At 36.6% G+C, this 16,162-nt stretch overlaps 1 protein-coding gene across 2 annotated transcripts in view; it reads left to right on the forward strand.

Moving 5' to 3' along the window:
* Positions 1–16,162, forward strand: part of slc38a3a (solute carrier family 38 member 3a) — a 49,839-nt gene that overhangs the window by 18,568 nt on the left and 15,109 nt on the right. For both annotated transcript variants that reach the window (XM_081358393.1, XM_081358392.1), the window contains exons 3-7: positions 2,170–2,266; positions 2,398–2,513; positions 9,374–9,447; positions 10,384–10,476; positions 11,139–11,220. In XM_081358393.1, the coding sequence (XP_081214519.1) occupies positions 2,170–2,266; positions 2,398–2,513; positions 9,374–9,447; positions 10,384–10,476; positions 11,139–11,220 (462 nt within the window). The remainder of the gene's footprint in view (positions 1–2,169; positions 2,267–2,397; positions 2,514–9,373; positions 9,448–10,383; positions 10,477–11,138; positions 11,221–16,162) is intronic.

Consider the following 16,162-nt stretch of genomic DNA (forward strand, 5'->3'; position numbering starts at 1 on the left):
CAAAATCGATAAAAATATTTGGTTGCTGAATAAAAAGCAGATTCGGAGGGTCAAAATCATTTAACTAAACGGTGACGTTTAATCAGCACTTCTCCGATGGCACGTTTTGAACAGGTAGATGGATGGTAGGTCTGGATTGACAATATCGATTTTTCATTTTTAATGAATCTTCATTTTAATGAACTGTGATTATTTAATTTTTTTTTAGTCTATGCTGTTTTGAGTTGACGCATGAACAAAACTTCACTGAACGTTATTTTTTAGCTTGCCTATCATCCAGTACATTTTTGGTATATAAAAAAAATGGTGCATCACTATTAACTGATCTACAGATTAAAATACTTACTTTTATTAACAGTTTTTTGTTTACACAAAGCAAATCTGTCCCTCAGTTGTGGCATTGTTTCAAAATTTACAGCTAAATTTTTTGCCACTAATAAAGTTTCATTAGTTAAAGCTACACTCTGTGATATTTTCCCCCATCTGGCGGTGAAATTGTATATGACTACCCAGTGAATATTAGTTTCTGTTCCTTTCAATTTCGAGGGCGTTTTAACTCCTACGGTGGCCGTATTATTCCAAGATTAACATGGTTTCCAGTTCGACTTCGTCCAATTGCGCCTTTAAAACTATCACCTGTGATCCGTTGCAGCACAGATTTATGTTACAAGGTAAACAATACGTTTTCACCATTGACGTGAGGAAAAGTAACGCAAGTTATACTAGAGGTCGTTCTGGCGTTATGCACAACCATGCTATGGTTAGACAAGCAACAATAAAACTTCGAATTTACACATAGGCTGGATTACCTGCCGAGAAGAAAGCAGGCAACTTCGGCGTCCGTTTTAAAATCTTTGCTCCTCATGAGCTCTTTCCATCTGGGAAAAGTTACTCCAATATTGACTTTGGTCTTGCTGATTTGCCTGTCGACTCTGCTACATGTCCTCGAAAATAGGTGTGATCCTCCATCAGCAATCTTTCAAATCTGCCGGCAGTCGCGAGTAATCTCCCCCTCGCATTCGTCTCTGTAAAGCGCGAAAGGCGAAGCTTGAATTTAAAGGTATGTCCCTCTTTGGCTAATGTAGTTTCAAGATGGAGGGGCAACATGGCGACCGGCATTCGAACCCCTCACCCGTATGTACTTTCAATGGCAGATTATAAACTTACGAGAATACTTTTACTTAAAAGAAGTAAATATACATTAATGAGCACATATATTTTTGAAAGAACTAAGTGCTTTTTGCTAAGAATCAACTAAAAAAATTACACAGTGTAGCTTTAATGTACTTGTTCACAAAGAAGAGCATGCCTGAGATGGTAAATCAAGGTAAAATCACTTGTAAAAAGAAGGTTTCACAATTGTGTAATTTCCAGTTAAGCTGTAATTGTGTCAGATTATGAAAAATGTGTGAAAATATAATTTGATTGTGTGCATTTAAGATACATAAAATGCTATGAAATCTACCTTAGCAAGACAAAGGAGTCTGAAATTTAACATCATAAATGTTTCAAAAATGCATCAAAAATAATTTCCACCACTGAATGTTGTCAAATGCAGCACATAGTAGTGTGAGATATGGTGGAACTTAAATGGTTTGTTTTAGAAAAAAATGACAGAACACATTGCTAGTAGTAATAAATGATTAGTGACAATGCAAAAAGTGTCTTTTAAGGTAATCCTTTTTTTCTCCACATGGCAAAAAGGGCCCATAGTTGAAGAAACACCTATATATAATTTTATATGCAAAATAAAATCACCCTGCATGTAGAAGAACTGCCTACCTTCACCCTAAGGAAATGAAAAGTTTCTCAGCTAGACATCACTTCCCCCTAACTGGCCACATACCTTCATCAGTGTGTTTAACTAAGGATGTGTTCATCAATGATTTCCTTGTCTCTTGTGCTTTCGTGGATGCGGCTCCTATTCTGCTCCTTAGGGAACTTGTACCAAATAGCACAGAAAATGTCAGGTACGTCATGCAGAGAGCAGAATTGTTGCAGACAAAAGCTTTTTTTTTGTGTGTGTGTGTGTGTGTGTGTCTGCTGCTACAAATCATGCATCTATAATTAAAGCACCCACCCTCAGTTACTGTTTTGGTGGTGTTAACCCTATCTGTTGATGCACTGCCAAACAAGGCAATCCCTCATGGCTGTTGTATGTGTTTTTAGTACTGAGAGAACTCCAGGTAATGCAGAGGCAAACCTGCCAGAAAACTCAGAGTTCCTGTCCAATGTAGATGACAAGAAAAACCCTCGCTTCACGGATGTAAGTTGAACTTTTGGTAAGATTTCATTAGAGCAATGTGACAGTGTGTCTCCTTCAGATGAGACCATAATGTTGTGAAGTGTTTCAAGCGTGAATGTGTGGACTAACTGCTCTGTTTTTCTTCTTGTTAGTTTGAGGGAAAAACTTCTTTTGGGATGTCCGTCTTCAACTTGGGAAACGCCATCATGGGAAGTGGAATTCTGGGATTAGCGTATGCCATGGCTAACACGGGCATTGTCCTCTTTATGTAAGTTACAGTTTTAGGTCAAACTCTGTGTTCAGATTTTTGGGGTAATTCCTTAAAGTGCTTTTTTTTAAAGGTTCCTTGTTTTGTTTTGGGGGTCTTTTACAATTGGTTTACATGCATCCAAGGTCAAAAAACACTTTAAATCTCTCATAATATTCATTGCAGAATCACCCCTTTTCTCACAGTGTCCGAAACGGTTCTGTAAAAGATTCAGCCTTTCTAAACCCCTCCTTTCTGAGAGTCTACTCTGCTCTGATTGGTCAGATGGCCCAGTCTGTTGTGATTTCCAGTAAGACTGGAATTACTGACGACTCTGAAAAAGCATAATGGGGGGGACTTTAATGGAGAACAGATAATTCATTTTAAGCTAGAATTAATATGATCATTGTGTATTTGATACATCATAAATCACTTTGTGGGGAAACATTAAAGTCAGAAGTCAGAATAAATGATCTTTTATTATTGTTAAGTTTTTTTATACTATTAAAAATAAAGGTTCCTAATAAGAGGTTCCTTTTCACAGCGATGCAGTAGAACAGAGTTTTACTGAAAAGTTCCTCAAAAGACACATTTTATAAGTGTAAAAAACATAACTTAAAGAACCTTTTTCCACTATAAAAAAAACCCCTTTTGTGCACTGGAAACGTTCCATGAATGTTAAAGGTTCTTCATGGATTTCTATTTCAAATAAATTATGTTCTTTTGAACTTTCTATCAAAGAATCCTGACAATTTTGTATCACTGCACAAAAATATTAAGCAGTACAACTGTTTTCAGTATTGATAATAGTAAGAAATGTTTCTTGCACACCAAATCATACATTAGAATGAAGGATCATGTGACACTAAAGACTGGAGTAATGATGCGGAAAATTCAGCTTTGCCAGCACAGAAATAATTAAATTTTAAGTATTAAAATAGAAAACAATTATTTCAAATTGTAATTATATTTCACAATATTACTGTTTTAATGTATTTTCGATCAAATAAATGCAGCCTTGGTGAGCTCAAGAGATTTCTTTCAAGGCCATAAAAACGTACCAACCCCAAGCATTTGAACAGTTCTGTAAGTCGATGGGATTTTCTATAGAAGTTATTAGGTATAATGTTATGGACCTGTAAGAGGCTATAGGTTTAGACTCTTATGAGGCAGTGGAAGCAGATATTTAACACTTTATAGTTCCTGGATAACTCTTGAACATTCGCTAACAATAGTTCATGTAATATAAACATCATTGGCTAATCTCTTTAGCTTTTCATAGGGTTTTTCTCAAATCTTGCTTCAGTTCTTATGCAGTGTAAACATTACAGCTTCCCTAAAGTTTGTTAGTTGTCATGATCTGGGTTAAGTCCCGTTCTCTGCACTGGTTCCCCTGCTGTATTAATCCTCCAGTAAAGCAGCCTTTATTAGTAAAGTCAGATTGCCGGAGAGATTTGTGTCCTGACTGACCTTCAGTATAGAGCTGAGCGGGCTGCACCAGGAAACTTATGTTGCACGGAGGGAGTTCCACATTCACTCCAGGCACGCTACATTACTTTAGTTAACAAAGAGAATGATCTAATGATCTGTGCTACTTAACATGGGCTGTGCATGCTTTATGAAAACCAGTCTGGCCTTTTAATCTGGGTTAAGCAATGTACAGAGGATTTTTTTTCTTTTTTCTGAAAGGGCTTTGGGTTTGAGCTGTTTGGTGTGACTGGGGTTGTGCGATATTTGGCACACTTAAACTTTCCGTACTCTCGATTTCTGCGTGTGTGGTACCTGTCTGATCTGAGAATCGTGTTTCTCCAGTGCTGATTGTGGCTTCAGGCTACACATAAATCAATCCCAGACACGATTTAATTAAACAGCACTAATATTCCTTTCAACAATACTGCAGCTCTTGTGGATGAATTCATAAGGTTTATGGGAGTTACTATAGACCTTGCTATGGAGATATCTTTGTAGAGTCTCATACTGTAATACATTGTCGTTAGGTGTATATAGAATTTGGTGTATACAGAGGAAGGACAGATTCTGAAATGTTTATGTTGGGTTTTGCCTGTATGAGCTGTGGTTTGACTTCAGGCTTGATTTTTCTCTGTCACTTTGAATCTCGGCAGCAGTTCCCTAGAGGCGAGAGTAGGTCCACATCTCTCAGAAATGCACAACATCACAAACCACAGAATATCCAACATCACATAACACAGTGTGTGGAGTTCCTTTCCTTCTTTTCTTCTAGATATGAGTGACTCATGCTCAGATTCTTCTGAGAAAAAGAGCACAGTAAATTTGTCTCCTCTGGAGTTTCGCAAAAGATTTCATCATGTTATCATCAGAAACCAAGTCAGAGATTTCAGTATATTAATTAATTTCTTGTGTGATAACATAAGACCATCCACTTTACTTTTATTGTTCTATTTTTTAAATATGATCTCAATATCTAATTTGCTTCTTTTTTTTATTTGTATTTTATTTTAGGAGAAACATTTAGGACTATGTTATTACGTAAATGAAACGTAAAGCCCTGCACGGGTCTTCTCATCGTAGTATTTAACAGAACACCCAACCCGTTATCCGACAGCAGCACTAATTTAATTCCGTACCTGACCCGACCCGCTTGACATAAAGACCGTGACCCGAACTGCACCCGCATTAAATCTACATCAGGCAGACAAAAAATATTTATTTTCTTATGTAACACAAGCAATCAAACTAACATTATGTTTTTTAAGAAAAATAGACACACAGCCCAACATGTTAATAATTAAATGTAAACAATTTGAGAATGTGCATCCGTCGTGTAAACAACACAAAACTTTTGCCTACATCATGTGAACAATCTGCCCATACAGGGTATTGCAGGCTATTTTTAACACATTTATGCACATTTGTTTAAATCATACCATAGGCTATACGGACGCTTAGAGGTCTCTATACATTAAAAAAACATATAGCTAAATATGAGCCTTTACTGTGACATAATATCAGGGATGTTTTAGCAGATTCACTCTGCAGTTAAATGCGGTTGTCTCCTGAAAGTCTGCGGTGTATACGTGGCTTTTATTGAAATTGTGAATAGATTATATACAGAGAGAAATTAAGCGCTCCCTTAATGACTGAAGCTGTCAGTCACTTCAGTTGCAGTGCAAACGCTGTGCTCAACGCTGAAAATCGTGTTGTAATTAGAAAGCAAATAAGCACGGGACCATTTGAAAGCAGCTGCCTATCAGTGGGTACCGAATTGAGTCGAAATAGTATTGGCTATTAGACCCTCAGTCTAACCATGCCTATTGATTCCCAACCCGCACCCACAAATGACCACGTAAATATTATTCCACACGTTACATCAAATATTAGCGGTTCATGAAGCATAACTAAAACTGATTGTCTTTGAAAGAGCAGCTCTTTGAGAAAGATTATGACAAACCTCAACTTTTGCCTTGAAATTAGGCTTTCTGAAATTAGGCTACATGATTTGATGTTTATGTAATAAAAGACATGTTCATGAGAGACAGTGGGAGCAAGAATTGTGTCATACGAAGTAGTTATGGGATCAAAAAAATTCATATCTGATATGATAATTTGCTGTAGGACCATGCTGGATTAAATGTTCATACTGTATATTCTTTCTCCATTAAAGGGTACATAACATGCACAGTTTCACCTAATCTCATGTTAATCTTGAGTACCTACCTATAGAGTAGTAGTGCATCTTTAATATCTCCAAAAAGTGTTTAGTTTTATTATATTTATTAAAGAAAAATACAGCTTTCCGATTCTCTCCGGAAAAAGCCGAGGTCCTGGAGGCGGAGCTATAGAATCAAGCGGTAGTGCTTGATTTCCAGCAAAATACAGAAATCTGATCCAGTTGTACTTACATGAATGGGGTCTTTTATCACTGGGACCGCTCCACGTTTTAATAGCAAACGATTTGCAAATCCAGCGTCGACCTGGGCCTTGTTAATAAAACATTCGTCACTGAAATGGCCAGAACACACAACCGCACTTGGTACACTCCGTTGCTGCCCCGGAAAAACAAACTGCATCCACTGTTCCTGTAACACTGGGTTCTTTGGAAAGCTGAACACGGTAAGCTTTCCCTCACATCCAAAAACACACTTTTTTGGAGACATTCTTGAACAAATCCTATGCAGCGCTGGCTGCCGATGATTTCCTGTTGAAGCGCGTTGATGTGCGCGGTCTCGCTCTCCTCTGTTCGACGTGTGCGCGGGCGCGCTTTTCCGGGAGAAATGCTCATATAAGGAGTTCCACTCTGATCTACGTCATTAGATCCACGATCGAAAAAAACCAGCCGAAACTTGTACCAACCCGGAAGTAAGATTTTCGGCACAGAAATTCTCCGTTATTCGTCCAAAATATATTTTTTAAACTTTGCCCATGTTTAGCATGAGAATCCATCTCTTTAACACTGTAAACAACTCTGAATACATGAAACACCATTGTACCCCCCCTTTAAAATAATTTTGAATAGCCTCAGTGACACAGTGCTGCTGGAGTCTCAATTAACAGTGCTTGGATTTCATCCACTTCTTCCTCCATTTGCTGAAGAGGTGTTTTTACATTGAAAAACTGATGAAGCCACTTGGATGAAAGTTCTTCAATAAATGGAGAAACACGTACAGATGCTCCAGAGTAAATTGTGTAATTTGTCTTCAGGTTCTAATAAGGCGTTCTAGCAAAGCATCACTCGAGACCGGTCTCAATCTCAGATTTATAACTCTCTTGTGGTGAGCTCACTGACAAAAAATCAAGGTGACAAAATCACCTAATATGGCAGATAGGTAAAGAGAAATGCTGATTATCAATACATTTCATTCTGTGCTGAAATTAATCAACAGAAAATGTTAATTTAATAAAAAAAAAAAAATGATATGATCATTTTATATTAATATATAATGTTTTAACTGCACTACCGTTCAAAACTTTGGGGCCAGTAAGATTTTTATTTTTGAAAGTAATTAATATTTTTTAATTTATCTATCAAGGACCCATTACATTTATCAAAACTGACAGTAATGACTTTTATAATGTTATAAAATATTTCTATTTCAAAATAAATACTGTTCTTTTCTATTTATCAAAGAATCCAGAAAAAATGTATCCCGGTCTTCATTATTCCATTTATTTTATTATCCATTGATAATTATAAGAAATGTTTCTTAAGCACATTATTATAATTATATACTGTTATTAGCATATTAAAATGATTTCTGAAGGATCATGTGACACTGAAGACTGAAAATTAATTTGTGCATAACAGGAATAAATAACAAACGGAGCAATTCGAAGATTTCAATTCTAATTACATTTTAAACTATATTAAAACAGAAAACGGTTATTTAAAAAATATATATATGTTGGTGTTTTTAGGGTATTTTTGATCAAATAAATGCAGCCTGGGCAGGTAAAAGGTAAAATGTAAATATTAACATTGATTTTAGATATTTTCAAAAAACATAAGAATACATAGAAGTCACAAATATTGTAGATAGATAGATAGATAGATAGATAGATAGATAGATAGATAGATAGATAGATAGATAGATAGATAGATAGATAGATAGATAGATAGATAGATAGATAGATATATTCCATTCTTCTGTGCACATAATAGGCTAAATTAAGAAGTTTTTTGCATCTTTTGGAGCTTGGATAATATCGAATATTTCATCACAATCAGCTGCTAAAGAAGTTGATTAGATGCTGAACTGATTGCATGCTGTCTTCATTCAAGCCAGCTGCGTCTATTAACACACTGCAGCTGGTGAACAAATCACACGTTCTGTCTCAGTTTCAGCAGAATTTTCAAAGCTTTTTAATCTCGTAATGCTCCCTACTCCTGCGTAATTTGTTATTAAACGCGAGCGATTAGCTATACCAATTGTTCTCTACTTATATATGACTGGAATGTTAGTCAGAGATGGGAGTTTTGATGCTGAATATCTGTTTCAGAGCTCGTGTGAGTCAAGGCAACAGTGTTTTCAGCAGAACTGCACTCGTTGACTTCTGCAGTTCAGCCACGTCATTTGGAAAAAAGAAGGACAAGGGAAAACGTGAGAAAGTGCAGAGTTGAAACTGAGTGCTTGGCAGAGAGTGGTTAGGCCTGGTCCGTAGAGATGCCAAGACATTCTGGAACTAGGAAAAGGGACTAAACAGGGCATTTTTATGCAAGAAAAAGAGTTAGTAGAGCGTGTTTCGTTTTCACAGCTTGAGATGTTTGTCCAGATGTTGACAGCTGGAGGGTGCCGTTGCATTTATGGGCTATCTTGCCTGTGATTACGCTGTCTAGTATTTTTCCACCTTATTGAGGCTAGAACCTCTTTTCAACTCTTAGCATTAGGCCTGTAACTATTTAATGTTCTATATTTCATATATTAATATTCATAAATGTAACATATTTATAAATGATTTAGATATACAATGAAAATTGTTTAATTATTCAATTAAAAATTAAAAATATCTGTGACATGCTGTCAAGAATTTACATATCTATCTATCTATCTATCTATCTATCTATCTATCTATCTATCTATCTATCTATCTATCTATCTATCTATCTATCTATCTATCTATCTATCTATCTATCTATCTATCTATCTATCTATCTATCTATCTATCTATCTATCTATCTGTATATTGTCACAGATATTTTTAATTTCTTATATATAAAATATTTTGTGATTTGAGTTGGATTACCACATGTATGGTTTGATCCTACTACCTTTCAGTTCAGTTCACAGAATGTTTTTGAACCATTGGCCGTTTAAGTATTATATAAATATAACACATAGTCACAACGGGTCATGAAAGTGACATTTGGGTCCAATTGCATTTATATAATCTTTCCTGTCTTTCAGAATTCTTCTCACTGCTGTTGCTGGCCTGTCTTCATACTCCATTCACCTGCTGCTAAAATCTTCAGGCATTGTGGGTGAGTATTTCATTACACTGACCTGAGACCAGTTTAAACTCTCTTCTGTAGTTAAGATTATTAAATGGATAGGGAAAACTTTTCCTGAGTTAAAATGAAGAGCCGGTTTAAATAGAGGCTTATGTGACATTGGTTTCTCTGTTGGCTCAGTGACCATCTGCCTCATTGCTCTGTGAGAGATTTTAATTGGCAAGAATATTTCTGGTGTGCATTAGGCTAAAAATAGCCAAGCTTCTGCTGTGCTTGATCAATTGTGGCTGTCATTGTCAATGCTATATCAACTATATGCCCATGGTTACATTGATGCCCCAAACCCATGTCAACCACATGGTTACCTTGAAAACTGACAAACCTTACAAATACCATGATATACATATTACTTGATGATAGTGTAAGGTTTTGTCCAATGATGACGAATAGAAAATCCAAAAGGGTACTAATAACAAAAAGGTATTTATTTAAACAAAACAAACACAGGTTATCCAAAGATGAGTAAGTAATATGACAGCATGCGCATAACAACGCGACAATACCCAACAATGAACTGAAAACCAAGAGGAACTTAAATATACAATGATAACAAACTCCAAGGCTAACAGGTGTGATCATTAAATGAATAAAATGAATATCCATCGCAATTAATGAATGGCAAGAAACTAGAACAAAAGAAACAGACGACTGAAGAGAAACAAACTGAAAGTCTATGAAAATTAAACTAAACACAAACAGAACATGACAGATATTTATTATTATTATTATTATTATTATTACTAATATATACGTTTTTAAATGTATTAGTATATTAAATTAAATTCATATACAATGATTATTATTGTTATTATTTGAGGTGGGAGATGAATGTTTTTTACTATATTGTTGTATATTCATAGCAATTGGGCGATGTGTGAATTTAATTTCTTTTTGATTTGTTGTCAGGCATTAGAGCTTACGAGCAACTGGGCTTCCGAGCCTTCGGCACACCAGGCAAGATGGCTGCCGGCATTGCAATCACCCTGCAGAACATTGGAGGTGAGACGCTGTCAAAAGTTACGTCTCGGGAGACACAATGTAATGCTTTGTGAACCTGTCAAGGACACAGTACAGTTCTGCAGAGAAAGTGACAGGACGTAGATAGATAGCATTGTCATTCATTTCTCATTTACAGTCCAGGTCATCGCTTTGTTATTTTTTTATTCCTTCAATCTCATTGTAACCTTTCCTCCCTTTCTTTCATGTTGTCCTCATTTTCGAAAGCTGTAGCCTATTTCAACTATATATTATTATTATTATTATGGTCCATCTGCTAAGGCACACCGATTATTTTCAGCATAATTTGTTTTTAAAATGTTTATACCAGTATCCTGCCTATTGTATAACATTATCATTTCTTCTTTTTTTATGTATTTTTTCTTTTAATATTGTTTTGCATTTCCGTCAATAGTTTTTAGAGAGCTTTGTCATTTTAACTGTGATTTGATCTACAGTAGTGGAAAAAGACCCTAAGCTGGTTGCTGTTTGGTGCATGTTTATAGTAACTAAATATAGAACTGATTCTCTTCTTTACTGTGACATTTGCTTCCAGGATAATAACCACAATCCCCTGGAGTAGACAAATACGTCCTGGATTAGGGTGTTTACTGTATGTGTGTGTTTGTGTATGAATCTCACTCTCTCTTTCTCTCCTCTCATAGCCATGTCCAGCTACTTGTACATAGTGAAGTACGAGTTTCCACTGGTTATCCAGGCTTTTCTCAAGGTGGACAGTACATCAGGGTGAGTACACATGTCTGTGTGTGTTTAAAGATGTTTTTTAGTTCTCAGAAAGCAACACAAATACATCTTGTTTTTTCCCACTGTTTATTGGCCACATCATGACTCTAGATTACCACGCCACCCGTTTCAAGCATGTTAGGGTATCCGCACACGGAAGCACTCACTAGAAAGTCAAATGAAACATGAGATCTGTTTAATGTCTCTAATTGTAGACAAAAGGGGAAACCAAAAGTAGTCTCCTGCTTCAAATGTTTCTCCTAAGAAAAAGACCCAGTAACTTATCCAAAGATTCAAAAAAGGTCTTGCAGGCTCAACAATGTCTCAAACTGTGTATGTGTTCAAAAGTCAGATATTTCAAGACAAGAGATCAGACTTTATTTTATAACCCTATACACTTGTCCTTGATGGTTCAATAAAGACCTTATAACATCCATGAACCTTTCCACTTTATAGTGGAAAAAAGTTCTTTAGATTATTAAAATGTTCTTCAAACTAAGAAAAAAAAGGTTCTTTTAAGAACTTTTCACTGAAAGGTTCTCTGGGAAAACCTGCGTTTGGATTCTTAACTTTTAAGAGGCAATATTATGCCTTTTAAGAGGTGCTGCAAAATATAGATAATTAAAGAGTGTACTGTATGCCAACAAGTCTCATTTGTGTCTATTTTTTTTTTTTATATTTAGCTATTATATTACAAACACCTGAGATAAAGTTGACTACACGGCTGCAAAAACGTCATAATAAATTTAAAAAATGTCCTTTGGGATAAGATAGTAAGAGAAAGAATGAAAGAAACTAGTGTGTTGGAAGGTCTACACTAAAGGTCACAAGGAAAAGTGTTGTTCATTAGTCGAGTCTGTAAAAGCTCCTCTTTCAATGGCATTTCTTTTCCTTTTTGTCAAATACCAGCCTGTCATTGTGGACATGAGGCCATTAACATTAGCAACCACATCAGTTTTGCCCCTCGTAATGATTACTGCCAATTTGTGAATGTGTGTGAGCTGCGCAGTTTCTGTCAGATCAATAGGTCCCTTAGGATTTTTGAGTCACATAGTTAAATCCTTTGGCGTAATTGTGTAAAAGTGTACGTGTGTGTGTGTGTAGGAGAAGAACTGTGATAGATGGACTAGATTTGGTGAGAACAGGTTTGTATGTATGTAAGCATGTGAAGGTCAGATCTTTCCTGACTAACACTCACTTGCCCAGCCAAGGAAATGTGTGTGTATGAGTGTGTGACGGTCGGTGACGCAAGCCGGCTGCAGATACGATGACTGGAGTTCGACCTGACAGAAGGCCTGTGCACACACTCTGGAGGACACCTCAAAAACTCCACGGAAACGACCTTTGGATGCCTCATTTGAATTCCTCACCTCTCCAGGCGAGTGAGGAGGATCACAGCGCTGTAAACAGTGACTATTAATTTCAGTTTTAGCTGGCAGTGCACATGAATCTAAGTGCGTGACATTTTTTGTAAATTAAAACTAGCAGGAAAATGTTATGAAAGGACCTTAGTCATTGCATACATATTTCATTTGACACAAATGAAAACAAGGGTGACAATAGACAGTCCGTTAAGTAGGATGTACTTATGTGTATCTTGGTGTCACTCGTTATCCCAGCAAGGCAAACTAGGTCAAAAAACTTAGTTATATGCACAACCTTTCTTTTTTTTCTTTTTTTTTAAGAAGTCTGTTATGCTCACCTATGCTTTTCAAAATTACAGTTAAAACAATAATATTGTGAAATTATTACAATTTAAAATATTTCCTATTTTGAAATGTGATTTATTCCTGTGATGGTAAAGCTGAATTTTCCTCAGTCATTACTGTCACATGATCCTTCAGAAATTATTCCAATATGCTGATTTGATGCTCAAGAAACATTTCATATTATTATTATTAATGTTGAAAACAGTTGATATTTTTGTGTAAACCTTGATAAACAAAATTTTGTATTTTTTTGATAATTGGAAAGTATAGAAATCTTTTGTAACATTACACTGTAAAAAATGGTCAGTTGACTTATCTTAAAAAAGTGAGGAAACCCATTGCCTTAAAATTATTAAGTTAAGTCAACTGATCACTTTTTACAGTGTTTTTACTGCCACTTAAGATCAATTTAATGCATCCTTGCTGAATAAAAAAAAATCTTATTCTCACCCTAAAATGTTTAATGGTATATGCTATAGAAAGAAATATAATCAAATTAGATGCTGAAATAAATTAGCTTCTTTTCATCCAAGCAAATTAGTCAACATGATGCTGTAACGGTTAGATATTCAAGTCAGAGATTGCAACACATTTTAACAGTAGTTTGGTTCTGAAATGTGAACGATAGCAGTGCAGATACAATATGGAAATCTGTTGCATTTGTGAAAGTGGCTATTTTCTTCTTTTCCTGTCTTGCTATTTGGAAATACCACAATTTGTACACTGTATTTTAAGTAACTTTGGTTAATGTGCCCCATTCATTCTACACCCAGACATGTCCTCATCCAGACTAGACATGGAGGGGTGGGTGGGTGGGGAGAAAACTGTTGAGAGGAAGTAACTCAGTTTGTTTAGACGAGTGTTGGCATGCCTTTCAATCGCTGACTCACACTATTGCTCATGTGAAACATCACACACACACACACACACACACACACACACACACACACACACACACACACACACACACACACACACACACACACACACACACACACACACCTTAGCCAATCAGTACAAGAGTCAAGCACCATCACCTCCAATGTAGCTCGACCTCTCGAGATAACTTTGCTTTAGCGCTGTTGACCAGCTCTCAGCTCTTAATGTACCTGGTACCATTCACCTCATTGAGATTGCAACGTCTCCACTTAATAAAATTCACGGTCCATCGAACATCCTTGGCTTTATAGAGTCGCTCTATTGTCTTAAATCAAGCTGAATTTCCGGGCAGGGTACAGGCCGTCCATGGGAAGTCTCTCAGTCTTTGTCGTTCAAAGCTTCTTTGAGAGATGCCATGATTTCGGTCTTAATAACGGGCAGAATAACAAGATTAGTAGCTTTAGGGATGAGGTAGAGAGGGAGAGGATTTCCCCTCTAAATTGGCCTGTGATAGTCGGAGCACAAGGTTCCGGATCTAAATAGCAGCTCAGTCACACATCACAACACATTTAAAAGAAAGGGCATTGGTCACACCCCAAAATAAACACCACCTCCCTGTCCTGGTGTTGTCCAGTAATGTGATTAATGCACTTTACTTTAAGCCATTTAAAGAACATACTGCAGTAAGCACTCTTTTACTGTAAAAGCATGGAAATGTTATGCATTAGGTTAATAAGAGAACTGCTGTGCATTTGCAAATGCACAAGGGGAATGTTAAATGGGTCAATATTTATTATGAATGGCCACTTGAAGCCTTACAAATTTTATTACAATTAATTGGTGTTGGTCTGAAACCACTTTAAAGGCCGTGTTGCAGGTTTTTTTTTTCATCGAATTTGTGCTATTTACTTGTTGGTAATAAACATTTAAACTGTTATCCATTGTATTTTATGTCGTTGGGTATCACAAAGCGGAATATAATACGAAAAAGTAGAGCGGTTTGCAACGACTCTCCTTTCCCCCACAATGCCATTACGTCACGTTGGGGAGAGAATTTACCAAAGCCCGCGGCCCGCATTGAGAGTGACTAGAGAGACGAGTAGCAGACGAGAGTATTCAGATAACGTTAGCGCAGATTATAGATAAATAAATAGATATAGATAGACAGACAGATAAATAGATAGATAGATAGATAGGCTAGTATAGAGAGGTAGGCAGACAGCCAGATAGCATAACGTTAGCAATAGCATAGATAGCTAGCAGCTAGATAGATAAATATATAGAAATATATAACGTTAGGTAGATTGACAATGGTGAACTACTGTTTGTGCTGGGTGTAAAAACTCTGGATGCTGAGTGAGGCACGTCACATCTGGTGCGAGGTGAGCTCCTCGACCAGCGACCAAAACACACTCACTTCCCTACAGCACAAGCTTTCCAGCGCAGTTTCCATGGGACGGCACCGCCGGCGCCCAGACAAGCACCTGCCAAACACAGCGACAGACATGCGGCGGCTACGTTTGCAACAACATTTTCACCGGAGGAAGAGATAAACGCTTAGAAACACCCATATAGCTAGCATGATGCCTTCTATTTCTAGATGAAAAGAAAAAAAAAGTGTCGTTATTGTGCACTGCTGCTCGTAGACTAGCTCCAGTGCTCATTGCTGCGTTGTTAAATGATAGCAACTCACCAGAACACTTCACCAACTCTCCACTCATTCTCCTCGGACCATGCATTTAATTATTAAGTATTTACGACATTTTGGTGGCATTCAACTCGTAAATACGATCTATACGAGATGACTTTGAACGCACCATAATACTAGGCTGAGGCTACCTTTCCTCCACTTCTCCCCAACGTGACGTCATCACCGAGTTGCGTAAAAAAAACGTTAATACCAAAAACGTAAAAAACTAGGCTTTAAGGCCATTTTTGGGACATTTTAAAAATGATATACATATCTTGAGTGATTTATGTACCCATTAATCGACAGTGGTTGTTAACCTGCAACATGGCCTTTAAACATAGTAAAATCATTGTATCACACAGCATTGATGTGTTTATAAAACCACAGTAATAGCTATATGATTTAAAAAATGGATTCAGTGGATAAATGCATGGGCGTCAGAAAAAAAAAAAAAATGTGGGTGGTCCTCCCCCAGAAAAATGTTACAGGAGTAAATGCCATTTCCTGTATTCTGGTGCCTTTTAATTAAACAAGTAAATTAAACTCTGCTTCGTCTTGCCTCCACATTGTGCATTAAATTGCTGTTATTGATGTTTGCAGCACAAAATTTGACTGGAAGGGTAAAACTGAGAGTTATTTTTGTCAGTTACGGCTCGTTGAGAAATAT

This window comes from Scardinius erythrophthalmus, assembly GCF_964197995.2.
Source record: "Scardinius erythrophthalmus genome assembly, chromosome: 25".
NCBI lineage: Eukaryota > Metazoa > Chordata > Actinopteri > Cypriniformes > Leuciscidae > Scardinius > Scardinius erythrophthalmus.